This window comes from Alosa pseudoharengus, unplaced genomic scaffold, assembly GCF_046254945.1.
Source record: "Alosa pseudoharengus isolate Yale_2024_CS ecotype anadromous, Long Island Sound unplaced genomic scaffold, YU_APseudo_1.1 YU_APseudo_1.1_scf_2, whole genome shotgun sequence".
Classification (NCBI taxonomy): Eukaryota; Metazoa; Chordata; class Actinopteri; order Clupeiformes; family Clupeidae; genus Alosa; species Alosa pseudoharengus.
In genome coordinates, this window is record NW_027468663.1 from 39,867,015 (window position 1) to 39,883,228 (window position 16,214).

General features: G+C 42.9%; 1 protein-coding gene and 1 long non-coding RNA gene across 2 annotated transcripts; one reads left to right on the forward strand and one right to left on the reverse strand.

Moving 5' to 3' along the window:
• Window positions 1–1,338: 1,338 nt before the first annotated feature.
• usp38 (ubiquitin specific peptidase 38) lies at window positions 1,339–12,025 on the reverse strand. Its single transcript, XM_076294972.1, has 12 exons — window positions 10,947–12,025; window positions 9,745–9,998; window positions 9,020–9,515; window positions 8,610–8,745; window positions 8,094–8,223; window positions 7,734–7,835; window positions 5,867–6,025; window positions 5,459–5,652; window positions 5,254–5,347; window positions 4,959–5,065; window positions 3,273–4,752; window positions 1,339–2,565 (listed from the first exon to the last, which is right to left on the reverse strand). Exons 2-12 carry the CDS (start codon window positions 9,931–9,933, stop codon window positions 2,392–2,394), a joined length of 3,261 nt encoding a protein of 1,086 aa, XP_076151087.1. The 5' UTR covers window positions 9,934–9,998; window positions 10,947–12,025; the 3' UTR covers window positions 1,339–2,391.
• Window positions 12,026–12,768: 743 nt separating this feature from the next.
• Window positions 12,769–13,825, forward strand: LOC143135277 (uncharacterized). Its single transcript, XR_012988881.1, has 2 exons — window positions 12,769–12,857; window positions 13,687–13,825. It is a non-coding gene; the product is annotated as an uncharacterized LOC143135277 (long non-coding RNA).
• Window positions 13,826–16,214: the final 2,389 nt, after the last annotated feature.

Genomic DNA, 16,214 nt, shown 5'->3' on the forward strand with positions numbered 1-16,214 from the left:
GAAACCATAGTTATTCAGTCCACTTAATTACTGTTTCATAGTCCAACCCTCATGGCAGGTAGAGGAATGGGATTGAAAAAATGGGAATGGAATTGTAGACTGTGCCTTTATTGGCAGTCTTGATGTGTCCTTACAAAATGGTGAAGCAGAAAACGCATCAGTCCCCACTGCTGAATAATTGAGAGACATTGATTTTACAAAATGGAAATGGTCTTGGAAAGCAGTGCTCCCCAGACCAGGCCGCCCACAGAACATGCAGTGCTGGGACACTAATGGTCTGCTGTGCTGGGTGAGTGTTAGGGGTGTTGCCAGACCAGTAATGATGCTCCTAGCTGCCTGGAAATCACAAGTTTCCCTGGATACATTAAATATTACTGATGAAACTGGGAGTCCACAAGCAACATGAAATCCACTGCATGGCAACCTGAATGTTCAAAGAGAATCCTCCTCTTTTTCAATCTTGTGATAAAAACACATCTCCAACAGGACCTAATGTTTTCAATTGTCATACATAATGTTACTGTCTCCCAAACAAAGGGCCATGATACTTCTGATTAGTCCAAACCCTGCAGCAGTAATCCTACTACAGGAACCTGTAATACTAGGTAAGCAGATCTCAGAGGCTTCACAATCCTGGGTCTGTAGGAAAGCTGGCTTGGCCATTTTTCACCAAAATATTGGATTGTTCATTTTGAACAAGTTAGGAATGCACTTGCTCAAGAATTACTCAGATGTAAGACACCACAAAATGTCACTGTACTGTACATGACTTAAGCACTCTTTCTCTATTTTCATGCTTCCTACTGTACACGATTTCATGTCACTTTGTATTTTTAATTTCAACCAACTTCTTATAGATCTCCCTTTCATTGCAAGTAAAACAATTTGAGCTGTACATAATATGAAATTGTTATGACTGTCATTATTTAGTATTATATTTATAAGTACCATTTTTTGCTGGTAAGCACAATATTTATTAATTGGCACAAGGCTCAATGTTGAGATAGGGGCACAGATTTTACAAATTTGTAAACGCATAACGCAAGTGTTGAGGTCTGTCAATGCTAAAAAACTATCCCCATAATGTTGTGGCCTGTTGACATTAGTAACAGTGTTTGATGTCTAGACTACCTATGCGTGACTGGTTTCTAAAAGCCTGGGTGATGTTGAGAGCACAGCACAGTATCTTGCCTTGGCTCTCCCTTCAAGCACTTTTTGATCTTAGATCTGTGTCCCACACCAACAACCAATAGTGAGGGCACAGAAACTCACATTTGTGCGTGTGTGCGTGTGTGAGAAGAAGTGGAAACTGGGCACTGGGAGTATACTTGTATGGATCTTTACTTCAATTAAAAAAAGTTTATTAATATTAACACTGTACAGCAAAAGCCAGTTTATTTTCATGAATCCATTAAAATCTTGTAGTTATCATATACCTGTCATCATATACCTGTCCAGTTAGCTCACTTGAATAATGGCATGAAAAGGCACAGAAAAAACTGGAGATTATTACAAAATTAAATTAATTATTAAAAACTCCCTGAAAGAAATAATTAGGAGTACTAAGTAGATATACATAACCAACCACCCCAAACCATTTGAATTCATCTTTAGAGGAACATTTAGCATGCAATTCGTGTTTATTTAAAGGGACTCAGATCATTTAAAAATCAAATTTGCATCAAGTTTTACCTCAAACGTAGGCCTAATCACCAATTCTATCAGTTTGCTGCCACAGTGTTGGCATGTAGTTTGTCATATGCAGTAAATTGTCTTTACTAGTGTTGTAATGCCAACCAAATCATCAATTCAAAAACACATCTTGAATTATTGACTATATATGCAGAGTAAAAAAATTGTGTAAATGTAACTCCCACCCATCTCTTTAAAGAAAAGGGGCTTGAAAAACACACTTGTATGTATTTTGCTTGCCATTTATAAAGAACAATCATTTAAACCATCTTAAAACGTCTTATTTATTTCTGAGGATGAACAAAGTTTCATGATGTTTCAGAGGAGATCTGAGTTGCATTGTATTATAATGCACTGATTTATTGCATTGCAAAATGTAATTCCCTATGATGTGTGTGTGCATCAGGGAAATAAAGTCGTAAATTTGCATTTAAGTAGTCTGAACTTCTCCTAAAAAAAGCAAAGAAAGAAAGGAAGAAAAACGCATGCACTCCAAAGAAATCGCAGGTTTAGAGGGTGAGGGGGAGAGTGGCTGAGGAGTCCATCATGGCTCCAAAATTTGAGGTCAGGGGTCATTTAACTTACTGTTCGCAAGAAAGCAAAACAAAAACACTGGGTCCAGTGTGATGGGTGGGAAAGCTTTTGAGTCCAGTGTGTCCCAGTTCATCTGGTGTGTGTGTGAACATCCAGTCATGGTTCTCAGAACACCAGCCTGCTGACAGTGTTGAAGCCTCCTCCTCCTCCTCCGCCGCCTCCTCCACCGGACGGGCCGCAGCTCCCGGGGGGTTCGTTGTCGTCTGAGCCGTTGGGCTTGAATGAGCAGGAGGCCGAGGCGGCCTGCAAGGCTCGTGTGCGTGCGGTCAGCTCCTGCTCCTGCGGACAACCAGAAGACACGCTACTGAGGCCAGCCGCAAAGGGAGTCGGCACATTGATATTTTATCTTGACCACTGAGATCTATATAGTATGGATGAGGTGGTGAGAATTTAAGGCTCAATATGAACAGTGGCAGAGTTACGAATGCATAAGAAATGGTTTAAACAGTAGCCAAAACATGACTGTCAACTGGTGTCAATGAATGATGAACAGAGCTCCAACTCTTAAAAGGATATTCTAAGCATTCTTCTATGGAAACCAAAGAGCACAATTTTACAAATTCAGCATCTTGTTTTTGATGCCACCAATAGTATACACACAAATCCATCCACACTGCACTTTCCAACTGCCTGAACGCAGAAACACTGGCCCCTAGCATCATCTTGGGGTAGATGCACTACACTGACATGATCCAATCTTGCAAGGCAGTCTTTTTATCATCATGAAGTTTGGCCCATATAATATCTAACTTGGTCAAGGATAACCGGCTTCGAAAAAAAAAACAAAAAAAAAAAACAGGGAGCTGCTAAATGACTTGTAAAACAGCATAAATTCAATCATTTTCCCAATTTCTCAGTTACTGACAACTGACACCCACACAACTGGACAAATATTTGTCCAATTGCACTGATGTAGAGGAGCATGTTGGGTGTTAAGTCAGGACATTTCAGCGGCTCTGGCCGGGTCCTGAGTAGCGACCGCTCACCTGCAGGTAGAGTTTGTTGTCTTTGGTGATGGCGTCCATCAGCTCCTTCTGGAGCGGGGGTTCAACGCCAGGCCTCAGGCCGTTGGTGGGGACCCCACTGCCTTGGGGCACCTCGCTGGAGCCCTGTCTCCGGTAGATGAGGACGTAGGCTGTGTCCTTCGGGAAGCGGCTGGTAACGTTCTGCACCGAATTGAAGGTTGTGAAGGTCACCCTGCTGTCATTGAACAGGATCCAATCCCTGGACGACGGGTCGTGTGACCCCTCCGCCTTGCCACTGCCCGAGGCCAGTTTGGATTGGCTGGTGCAGCCGAGTCCTTCGTGTTCACCGCTGGAAGGCGTGAGGTGATTGGCTGTGCCGGCGGAGCTGTCCTCGTAATCGACGGCGCTCATGTTTCTGCCGTACGTGTAGTAGTGGCCGCTCTCAGAGGAAATCCCCGAGTGCATCACAACGGAGGTCAGAACGTAAGAAAAAGTCTGCACCTCGGTTTTGCTCTCGTCCTCTTCTCTTGGCGCGTCCATCACGGGTGCTCCTCCGTTGACGTTCCCGCGCGTCTTCCTCACCCCCCGGGTCTCCCCCCCGCCCCCTCGCTCGTCCTCCTCTCTCTGCGATGGCTTGAGCTTCTTGGCCTGGTTCTCTCCGCTGTCAGGCGAGCGCGTGGCGGTCAGCACACAGCGCGAGGGTGCCGCTGCCGGCGTCGTCTCCTGTTGGTGCCGAGGAGTAGGCTGTGCGTGCGCCAGGTGGACAGGCAGGCGCATGCACAGTGGAACGCGCACGTCGTCCACAATCTTGCGGCGTAGCTGGCGCGCGGCATCGTACGAGAAGCGCAGCAGCGTAAGGATGAGGTACTCGGGCGCCGCCACCACACGCACGCCCCGCTCGGCACGCTGCAGCGAGCCACACCGCTCGCAGAAGTAGCGGTTCTCCTCCTCCAGGATCTCCGGCGCCAGCAGATAGTCCACCAGGTCGGGCAGCGCAAGCGGTGGCCCGGTCCGCACCGGAGGTGGGGGGCTGTGACGGCCGGCGCCAGGTCCGACCCCGTCCCGCGTGACGGGGCCTATCTCCAGTGGCACGGTCTCGCCGCCGCCATTGACGCCGCCGCGTGGCGGGCTGTGCTGGGGCTGATCCTGGGGCGGGCAGAAGGCCAGCGAGAGGTCAGTAAATGGCTCCTCCTTCTCGGACACACTGTGGCAGCGAAGGCAGCGAATGCCCGTGGACAAGCGTCCGCCAAACATGCGCTCCACCAGGGTCGGCCCGTCGGCCACCGGACCGCCATCAGGGGCAGTGTGGGGGGTTTGCGCAGCACCAGCGTCTTGAGTGGAGCTAATGGACTGGTCAGCACCAGCGTCTTGAGTGGAGTTAATGGACTGGTCAGCACCAGCGTCTTGGGTGGAGTTAAGGGACTGGTCAGATGGAGAGACCTCACTGGGCTTTGGCTTAGCCTCTGCCAGGGCTCGAAGTGCTTTCTCTTCCTCATGTAACCTGCATACAAAGACACAACCAGATACAACCACCATCGATAAAATGAACATACATTGCATTTGGGCTATTACTACTGCTGATCTTCAAGTGGCCTGCCTCACAAGTCCGCCATTTACTGACAATCTGACAGCTAATGTTGCTTTCCGTTTACAAGCTCTTATTGTCTGGTGTGTTGGAGGCTCTCGTGGCGGCGTGTTTGTGGTTACCGGTCTAAAAGGAAGCGCAAGTACTCAGAGCAGTCCTGCTGAGAGCCCACAGTGAACCAGGGAGGGCGGGAGGCCTCAAAGAAATTCCTGGGTGCGTATGCCGCTCTCTGTGGGAGAGGAAAGAGAAAAGGTGAAATACCTGCTGTTTCTTTCAGCAGTTTATACAGAGAATGACTCCAAATATCACTCTGGAACTCTATAGTGAAAGGTTTTAGGTGTAAAAGCTCTGACTTTTATTTGTCAGGGAAAAAAAGAGATATGTATTGATAATGTTTTGAGCAATACTGTGTGTCACCTGTGTGTGAGCCAGAAACGCAAACAGGAGCTGCAGTTTCTTCATCAAAGTATTGCTGCCGTTCAGCTGCAGTGATAACACATGCCGCCTGAAACTGGAGAGGGAGAGGGAGACTATGAGTGCAGTGCCAGAAAGTCTTCATGAGCAATGGCCTTTTATGGCAGGAGAGTGGCCATTGATCCTGCTTTGACCCAACGGTACTCACTCGGTGGCCATGAAGAGGGTCTGGATGACGCTGTTCATGTAGCAGGTGTTGCCCAGGTTCACCAGGCCCGTCTTCCCTGTCTCAGACTTCCCAGCCAGCTGCATTAGGCCCGGGGCAAACAAGTTGGACTGGGATGTCCAGGCACTTTGGTTCAGGATCAGCTTGATCTTCTCCTCACTTGGCTTAGGTAGGTCCTAAACAGAACAAGCAACAGTCTCCATTGTTTTTTTTTTTTTTTTTTTTATCAAAAAGATGTGTTCCATGGATCTGGCCATTTCAACGCACTGGCAAAATCTGGCTTTAAATTGCTGGCTTTCTAAGTGAATGTGCACTTTTTTGGTCAACACATCATTTTTTAACATGCTTCAAAGTACAGTATATTTATTTCATGATCTTTAGTTTCCTTACTTTAATGGCTTCCAGGATGCTGTCGTAGAGATCTGGAAAGCCAGAATACTGGTACATCATGCAGTGGATGAGCTCCGTAAACTGTAGAAGGAAGGCCTTACTAGTTGGAAGGCCATCACCGCGCAGGCTCTGAACCAACTGGACAACATGGGGCACCACCTAGGACACGGACCAAGAACACTACCTCCTTAAAAATGCTGGATGTTCATTCATCAATTTTCTATATTCAACAGTAGACAACAACTAACAGTATCAAATCTAAAGACAATTGGCCCACAGGATTTTAGAGATTTGCTATCTGCACTAAGGCAGTTTAACTACGTGCAGGTGAAGTATTGCACTGCACTTTTGTGTCACGAGTGTATGTGATATATAACTGAAGTGTTGACGAGACGACAAGACGATTTATACAGACAGTATCTTCACGAAGTTTAGCATTTGCAGCCATCTTGAATTTAGTCACGATAAGTCGAGTGACGAGTAAGAATGAACAGGTATGATAGGGGATCAGATTCCAAAAATAATTCCGTGGAAATGCATGGATTTCAGTTGCTGCTACTGGAAGAAACTGGAATCAATGCATTTCCATGGAATTATTTTTGAAATCTGGTCCCTTATCATACCTGTTCATTCTTACTCGTCGCTCGACTTATCGTGACTAAATTCAAGATGGCTGCAAACGCTAAACTTCGTGAAGATACTGTCTGTATAAATCGTCTTTTAAGTAAACTACCAGTGCTTTTTCAAAGTTCTCAATGTCTCGTTTTAAATGTCAGGGCCCTCGGAAGTCTACCAATGAAGTGTGGAGATACATTGAGCCTAAAATGGTGTAAAACAGTGATTTATTTGCATGGCTAGCCCGATGCCGAAGCACCACCATTGAAAAAGCTGTTGGTAGCATCGGCTAACTAGCGCCAGATTTTGGAGTGCAGGGGACAAGCCGAGATGGGCTATGAGACATACGTTCACACTCGGTATCATGTTTCAACACACTTTAGGTCAATATCACACCGGAATTCTCCTTTAAGCTGTAGGTCCTGAGTAGTCTAAGCCTAAGTTTTCTTCTTTTTTTTTTTTTTTAAATGCAGTGTAATTTGTGAAAGAGCCATTGTGTTGTGTGTAAATAGAGACAGACTGACCGGTGGGGTGTACTACGAATCTCGATTAGTGGGTTAGTGAGGTATGTTGCGCTCAAAGCCAGGCTATGCTGTGACACAAAAGTGGATTTGTTTTAGTGTCGCTATATCACCATGGCATCTTATGCTGTCAACCAAACCTGGTCGGGAGGAGGTTATGTGCTAAGTTATAGCTCAAATCGTGTAATCTACCGCACACTGACCAATCAATTGTCTTAAAAATTAAGTTATCTAACGGAGTCATATATCTTACAGGTGGAGCTCCGCCTCTACTAACATTTTGGATTTCGAATGCGCTTTAATAGTGCTGTGCGTGCAAATATCCCACTATGGATGGTCATACCATACAACAACTGATGACAATTTATTTATTTGATGTTATAGGTTAGACACAAAAAAATCACCGCAGTGTAGATTAAGCTATCGCTCATGAATGCGGAAGTAATTGTTTTTAAATAGAGGCGGTCTTGTGCGTCTCCACGTTTCACAATGTCACGATTGGCCAACGTCATCCCAACACCGAGAGCGCGCACAGATCTGAGCTGAAAGCCTAGTTTGACAAATATATCACATAACTGCAATCGTAGTATCACTTAACGTATACCCCTGAGTCAAGGCTTTGTCAAGCCTCGATATGTCTACATAGCCTAGATATGTCTAACGTGCTTCGTAGTATACCCCACTGCCCCCACTGCTAAAAAAAATCTAGAGGAGAAACACTGATTGCTCACCAGGTGGAAAGCCTCTGGGGAGTGTTGGAAACTCAGGAGCATGTGGGACAGAACCACCAGAGCCCCCTGCCGCACAATGGGGTACCACAGACGATTGAAGACCTACACACACACACACACAGAATAAATACATACACATTAAACAAACATTGCCTATTAGTAAGAGGAGAAAACAAAAACAAAAACAACATCATCGACATAAATGGAAATCTGAGCACTTTCTATAGGCAGAACCTTCACCTGGACATATTCACTTTAAAAACATTCATTTATCAGTACAACCATCATGTCTTAAGCAAACATCCTGAAATTGAAAAAAAAGCAATAAGTACAGACTCTCTCAAGCGCACACACACACACCAGTTCAATTTTGAGCAAGGTGACGTCTATGAGGATAGTGAACTTCTGCACTGAGGCCAGTCCCTTCAGTAGAGCGATGACCCAGGTATCAACATGGTTAGCGAGGGGCCAGGACAACCAGTCAATCATCCTACGGGACAGAAAGAATGAATGTCATATGTGGTGGAGACCATTACTATCACAATAAACAGTGCACTTACAGGCCAAAGCAGTCACCACACTAACACAGCCAAAGCGACAACTGACCTATGAACCCAGTGACCTGGACATTCTGCCCTGTCTGTTGAGCAAAAAACCCTCACAAAGAAAAGCCATGGGCACAGTCACAGTGCCACTGTGGAAACAAACAACCTCTGGTTCGAGCATAACACCTGACAAATGACCATAGGCCTTAACACAGAATCTGAAACAGTGTTAACACTGTTGATGAAGAGGGAGAGAAAAAGAATGCAAAAACAGGCATTTGCTCATTTTGACAACAAGTCACAACAAAAACACACCCCCCCACACACACACCTGCAGAGGGCCTTGGTCATGCTGGCGTCTTTGACGTTGTGGTCAGTGGTGAGGCTCTTGATGAGCACAGCGATCATCTGCAGGGGGATGTGCTGCACCAGGCTGGCCAAAGAGATGGACGGCTCAAATGCAGGGTCTGCAGCGTAACGGGGATAACATACACAATTGGGAAGGATGACTTAGGTTTGTGCCCCTGTAGTATCTGTAGAGAGTATGTGTTTCTCTGTGTGTGTGTGTATGTGTGTATGTGTGCGCGCATGCGTGTCTGCAGGATATGTATCGAATTGCATGAAATTTCTAGGGAACCTGACTGTGGGGGATTTAAGTGCTCACTCTCACAGTTGTAGTGGCCTGTAGAGTGTGTATAGATGTGTGTTTGTGTGTGTGTGTGGGGGGGGGGTTCCTCTAACCTGTGGAGGAGATGATGGCAAACACCTCCTGCAGAGAGGGCAGCAGGGCCGCAGGCTCGGCCTTCCAGATGCCCTGCAGCAGCTCGCTGACGCGGTTCACCTGCGCCACAAACTCCCTCAGGTCCTTCTCCTGGCTGGTGGTGCACTGGAAGTGGCTCATGGTGCGCACAAGCTGCTGGCAGAACAGCGCCCCCTGGCCCTTGTCACGGGGAACGCACTGCGGGAAGTCGGCGAGCAGCGCCGCTAGGCGGGCGCATAGCACGGGCTTGGGCCGCTCGCAGACCACGCGCAGGACCTCCGTCTGGAGCGCTGCCGCCACCTCCAGCACAGCCGGGCAGCTGATGAGCAGACGAAGGCAGCCGTGGAGGAAGTCGATGAGCGCCGGGTGGTGCCGGTCCAGGGGCCCGTAGCCTTGCTGCAGCAGGCCCAGCACAAAGTCCTTGCTGACAAAGCGGGCAAATTCATCGCGGTGGTAGCGTGCATATGCTTCCTGAACCTGTCAGCCACACAGAAAAAAAAAACATCTCATCTCAACTCTCACATATCATCACATGAGCTGATGCTTCACTGGCAGAGAAGTGATCCCAAATGACACATAGGCTAACCACGATAGCCTTCCTTTTTCACAATCATAAAGCACTTTACCATGACTGAAAACTTGAAACATGTCACACATAGGTGGCAAGAGGAATAGTATTTTGCTTTAAGAGAGGGTGAGTGCATACCTGTTGCCCTGTCTGTCTCTGGAAAGCATCCTCGCCAAGCAGGATGAGGCGTGTTGTGAGGGCATAGAGTGCATGACACTGCTCCTCTGTCACCTCTTTCTCTGCCGCTTCCACTACCTTGCGCACTATGGCCCGCTTGACTGGCAGCGGGTGTGAGGAGGTCACGAGTGCCTCCAGGATCTTGTCCATGGTGATGGTGATGACAAGCCTCTAGAGAACAGCGCCAGTGTGGAGGCACATGAGAGAAACCTCACCTAGATATGAAAGGGCAGAAAAGGTGAAGTGTAGTCAACATAGTCTGCCAACATACACAGTCAAGATAAATAAGATTCCTTAAGAGCCACAAACCATCCAAAAATGTGTGTGTGTGACAGAAGACAAATTTAAATATGACTTGGCAATGCACTGAACAATAATGAGCTCATTACTTGAAAACTGATAAAGTGGTTTGCATTTGACAACAGTAAACAACATGTGACGTGCATCAGTCCCTCATACAACACTGAGTAACGTGAATCCAGACATTCCCCTTGATATGGACATATCGCATATGTGCTTCACTAAGCAAGGCACAACTACAGTCGCACTGGCGAAGCAATTATATCCGATGCCGAAAAAAGAGTAAGTTACATGGCCATGGTGTATTCAATGTCGGTTTCTGAATCTGTTCAATAACGTTAGCCAAGTAGCTTTTCTGGTAGCCCAACAATAACTCTTTTTTTTAAGGAAAGGGCAGCTGCCCACACTCAGCTCTAATTTCACGTCAAAAATATGAATTACCATGTATTGTCATTAAATCAACCACACGGTATTTCCCGGTGACATTTTCAGTGTTGGTTATACAAAAGACCATTGATTACTAACCCTCTATGGTTATACGTTAGCATGCTAGCTAGCTAGCTATGCTATCCTGCTAAATTACATCGAAGAGATTTGAGTACTGTATCGATAACGTTGATTTTTCGCTGAACTGAACACAACTATCAAGTTGAAAACAAACAAAATCTTTTGCTTTCTTAACGCATTGACAATGTCAAAACCAATCAAATCAAAACTCAAATTCTTTAAATTAAGATTGCCTCGTCTGGTAAGTAAGTTCTATCACAGCTCAGATGCGAAACAAAGCAGGCCATGGATGCCACTGACTTAGCAAAAAAAAAATAGCTTCCCCTCACTTGTGCCAGTTCACGACTCATACTTACCAACATCTGCAATTTTCAAGACGTTTAAATGTTGTGTTAAACGACCATTGTACCGTCTTGAACGATGGATTGATATTTAACTTGCTGTTTTAATTTCTGTCAGTAGAATCGTCTGAATTTAACCATGGGCTCAGTAGAACCTGACGTCACTTACGGGGTCCATTGCTTGTCACTCAGGACCTCAGATTAGGACCTTTCTTTAATGCCGTTATGAAACGTCGCATTCTGGGTTCAACAATAGCAGGTTAAACTAAATCCTACAAAGAGTATGAATACCGAAATTAACCAAATTTAAAGCAACTAGATTTATGATAAGTATATATGATTAGCCTACCTGATGTGGATTTTACCAAGAATATATTAACTGTCCTCTCTGTTTTATGAGCTGGGGAGGTGGTTTGGGGACAAACGCTATGATGCGTCCGAGCAAACATTGCAACTCACAAAAATTAGGACAAATGATCGTCTGGCAATGCTGCGCCGGACGCCGGACAGGGCGTTTAAAATCCGGACTGTCCGTCTAAATCCGGACGTATGGCCACCCTTCTGCGCTCAAACAGTTTGCCTCTCGGTTCGCGTACATTCTAATTACATATTTGTGACCGTACTCCTCAACAGGTTAATAGCAAAAGTGCATTCTGAGAATGAGCCCCATTTAGTTAGTGTCAGAGTGACACCTGCATTACTATAGTACTGACAACCACAACTCAGAAGTGTCAAGCTCAACTTCTCAAAGTGTCTTAGCTTGATATACACAATTAAGTCATGTCTTGCAGTGACGCAGGGCACTTTCTGCCTTTAGTCCGGGGACTTTCCCCTAAGCCGAGTTATAGAAACTACGTTCTCCGACTGTAGCTTAGTTAGCAGATCTTCAGAATACCCGTATGATTATAGGACATGGCAGCTCTTTAAACCACCCGAAATGCATATACATCTTAACAATGGTGGTTTAAAAATGTACTTGAATTATTTTTTGTTTCAGACATTGTTATCCCGATGTAAAAAGTACGCCTATAAACAAAATAATGTGTACAGTATTCGTCGTGTTAAAAAAAGGTTTAGTCTCTTTAGAGTTTCTCTTAGCGCGTTTAAATAGTGACGTCATTGTTACTTCCGGGGTTGTTTTTTTTTTACCCGTGTCACGGTATTACCAGAGCCTTTATTAGACATTCTCTGGTATTACTTTTTCGTTGGTCATTAATTCGAAGATTTAATAGGCCTACACTTTGATATCTAAAAGATGAATACATTAATTTGGAAAATCTCATTTGAAAAGTCCAACCCATTTTAAGAGGCTATAGCCTAAACACTGACATTTAGCTCTCTAAAACATTTTGCTCTGAATAAGATGCAGAAAACAGGGCTTTAAAAAATTAGACAGCCTAATACATTAATAATTCAGAAAAACACAGCTCTGTTTTTCTTAAATAATGGTTTTTTTACATTAAATTTTTTCTTGATCGCTTTACAGTTTTTCCTTGATCGCTTTGATGCTTGTGTCAACTCTGACCTCACGTTTAGTTAACACCCATGTCTGAACAAACACAGTCTGGCCAAAATGACACATTTTTATGGAGTCAAAATAGGGTCTTTACACTGTAAAAAATAATACTGTGGTTTTGTTGCTTTAACTTAATTTGTTTAGTTAATATAACTAAACTCTGTGAAAATTGTCGAGTCAAAAAGAAATACTAAGTTTTCACTGATTCAACTTTGTTCTAAGTTCAATGAACAAGCACTTTGTTGTCTTCACTTAAATGAACAAGTAGCCCTAACAAAACACGACACATGCTCGTTACTGCCACCTCTGGCCAGACCTGTTTACATCACTTTGCCCTGTTGGAAGAAAAGCACATGGAGGAATCGTCTCAACTTTCATCCGACGTAATCCGTCAATATTCAGTGTTTTTGGTGAGTAAACTTTAGTACACAACCACTCAATGAATTGAATGAGTAGAACTATTTCCATATAATTGGATGAAACACTTGCATTTCGTAGATGTTTTCGCTTAACCACATATCTCGCTAGTACCAGTAAAAGCTAGCTATCATAATGCTGTAATGTACCAAGCCACTTGAAGAAAACAAGTCTTTTCTCTATTCCTTATGGTTATTTCCCCTTGTGTATTTAAAATAGCTAAGGAGATGTTTTTGTTTGTTTGTTTAAGGCAAGCCAAGTTGGTTGGTGGTTATCTATTTGCATACATTCACTTAGATGGGTACGAACTAGCCTGCTAACTAACGGAAGCTTCTCTTGTCCATCAGCATGTTCTCCCTTCACAAGGACTAATGACAATTTAACCTTAATTCAGATTAGTAAGGGTGATATGTTTGTTTTCACAGTTTGAGCCAAAAGTTTACTTTAAAAACAGCACTGAGAGTGTGTGGCAAGAAATGAGTCAATATCAAAGATCCTTTAGTAGCCTACATCCTATTTCAACCATCTCCGATGCTATTTAGCACAGTGGACATAAATGTAGAATATTATTATGAACCCATTAAGCATATCTTTATTAAGCATGACTTCATTCTCACTATGTTTAGTATAGGTGATAAAAGTTACCTAAGCATTTTTACAGTGTTCATAGAAAGTCCTCATTCAAATCTGAATAATATTGTGTATCATAATGTAGGCCATGTAGTATCAATGTTTAACAGATATCTCAATAGGCCTAATGCTTTTACAAACACATTTTTGTGCATTAAAATCTCAGATGCTTGTAATTTATCTCTGTTACAGAAGAGTGTTAATGAAGTGGACCTGTAAACTGAGCCCATTTTCAACGCGGAATCAGAGGGTCATCAGAAGATATACTCTGAAGCACGGACAGCACAGCCACTTTTGCCCCTTGCTCTGCTTGTTTTATCACCTTCAGAAGGCAAGTTGACCTCAACGGACATTTCTACACACAATTGACTTTTTTTTATTTTATAGTGTCACCAGGTATTAACAGAATTGCCTGTAGAATGAACACAAAAATATTGATTTAATGTCTTTTATCTTTTCTTTTTTGTTGTCATATTCTGCATTCACTGCATCCTCACGGAATTCAACTGTCTGATGTCTGCTGATCTCTTGAGAACCTTCCTCAGTGAACTTGATGAATATCTGCCCATGTTTCTTGTCCTTTGCATTTCAGGATTCCAACCAGAATAAGCGAACAACCTGCTTGGCATGCCCCACTTTCTTCGTCAAGATACTTCCAGCATTCTAAAGACCTGTGAGGTAGGTTTAGCAAATAACTTTAAATGTGATTTGGAAGCACTGGTTGAAATACAAGGACATGCTCTACAGATGGAAACTCATCATTTTATAAAGCATGTAACATTGTATTTGAACTAAGCAGATTATTTTAACTGTTCTAAACTGTAATAGAATAAAAGCATGTCCCTGGTAATGAGTTAAATATTCACCTTTCTGGTGATTTGTTTTTCAGCCAACTGGTCCAGTTGAAGATGTCTTAAAAGAAACCAGTGTGGGGATCCTGATCGTGTATGAGGACTGCAGCAAATGCGTAGTTCTACAAAATCAATCACATATGTCTTGTTTTGGAGGAACAGTTTATCGTCATGGACATTTCCAATATTCCAAAGGCCTTTGAACTCTTTGGACTGATGGGTCTCAATATGGACTACCCGAAGCATCTAAAATTCACGTTTGAAGTACAAAAGCTGTTCTTGAACATTGGAAGGAGCTCCTCTTCACATGAACATTGCAGCTGCTTTCTCCAAAACAGGCTGCTTGGTAAAGAGTAGTACAACAACCTTCCGTAGAACTTGGACTTGGTCCTCAGTTTTGATTTGTTTTTATGTGTGTTTTCAGATTATTTTTTCTAATGTAGCATAATGGGTTTCCCCCCCAAATTTGATGTGCTGTACATCCACCTGTGTATTTTTAGTTAGTTTTGGGTTTTTTCTTCGATATTATGATGTGCATCCTCTCTTTGAAAAAAATAAGTATAAAAGTTTTTAAAAGTTAATAAAACTAACAAGGAAAATACATGTCTGAACAAATTTATTTCAACTAATGATCCTATTTTGAAACAACATGTAAATTAATCAAGTTAACTTACATGGCTTTTTTGACACAACAAGAGTCTGTGTAAAATTTTCAGTTGACTTAACTAAGAAATATAAGTTAAATCAAATTTAATTTTATGTCAAGTTAACTCAAAAACGTTATGTCAAGTTAACTCAAAAACGTAAGGCAGCGGGGTAACAAACCTTTTTAAGTTAAAAGGGCATATTATTTTTTACAGTGTAATATTGAGCTTGTGTAAAGATGTTCACATGTGTAATAAAGTTTTGCAGCTGTGCAAAAGGAGTTCTGTATGTGCAAAGACATTTCGTACCGGTAGAAATAAAATAAATAAAATAAAATATTTTGTACATGTGTGAAATTTTTTTTACCTGCACAGACAAATAAAAAAAGACAAATTTCATTGAACTACATGTAATTTTTCATCAAAATACACCTACAGTAAACACCTTTTGTACAGTTTTCTTCACCAAATAGGCAATACAGTACTTTGTCTGAATGTGCATACATCCATACTAGCAAATACCAACACAGAACAGACATCTCTTATAATAATAATAATAATAATAATAATAATAATAATAATAAGCTTTATTTGTATAGCACCTTTCATACACAGAATGCAGCTCAAAGTGCTTTACATTTGGAGCATATGCAGCTAACACATGACCAAATGGCAACGTTGCCTATAAGTTGCCATTTGGCCATGGTGACATTACTTCCTGGCAACGTTGTGGCAATGTTTATTACCTAGGGATGACTCAATTCCCACAGAAACTATTTGTGCTCAACTAAGATTAATCCAGAACTACATAACAATTCTCAGTTCCACAAACTCTGACCCAGTTGAAAAAATAGCAATGACATATATTCAGATACAGAATTGATGAAGCATTTATTTTAAATGCATATACACATAAATAAATCACAACGACAATTCTTTCTATTAAAATAACATTTGAAGTCAAATTCATGCGTTTCACAGATTGAAGTGATGTACTAAAAAAACACATTGCAGGGTAGACATTGGTCAACCAGTACAGAGCATGAAGGCCTTGGAGCGGCTGAGGTGGAGAGTAGCTAAAACAGTGACTGCTAATCAGAATCCAATCCTAATGTTAATTCTGTCTAGTGCAATTTTGACTTAGATCTCCCTCTTGTTATCCAATTACTGGCCACAATAACATTCTTTTCTCCCAAAAACTCCATACTCATTTTGTAATCAAACA

Bases quoted from the DNA above. Each gene is read 5' to 3' on its own strand.
- usp38 (XM_076294972.1), bottom strand. From the start codon at position 9,933: ATGGACAAGATCCTGGAGGCACTCGTGACCTCCTCACACCCGCTGCCA. The intron at 9,516-9,744 runs GTATGCACTCAC...TGTGGCTGACAG, and splicing joins AGAGACAGACAGGGCAACAG to GTTCAGGAAGCATATGCACG. The intron at 2,566-3,272 runs GTGAGCGGTCGC...GGTTGTCCGCAG, and splicing joins ACAACAAACTCTACCTGCAG to GAGCAGGAGCTGACCGCACG.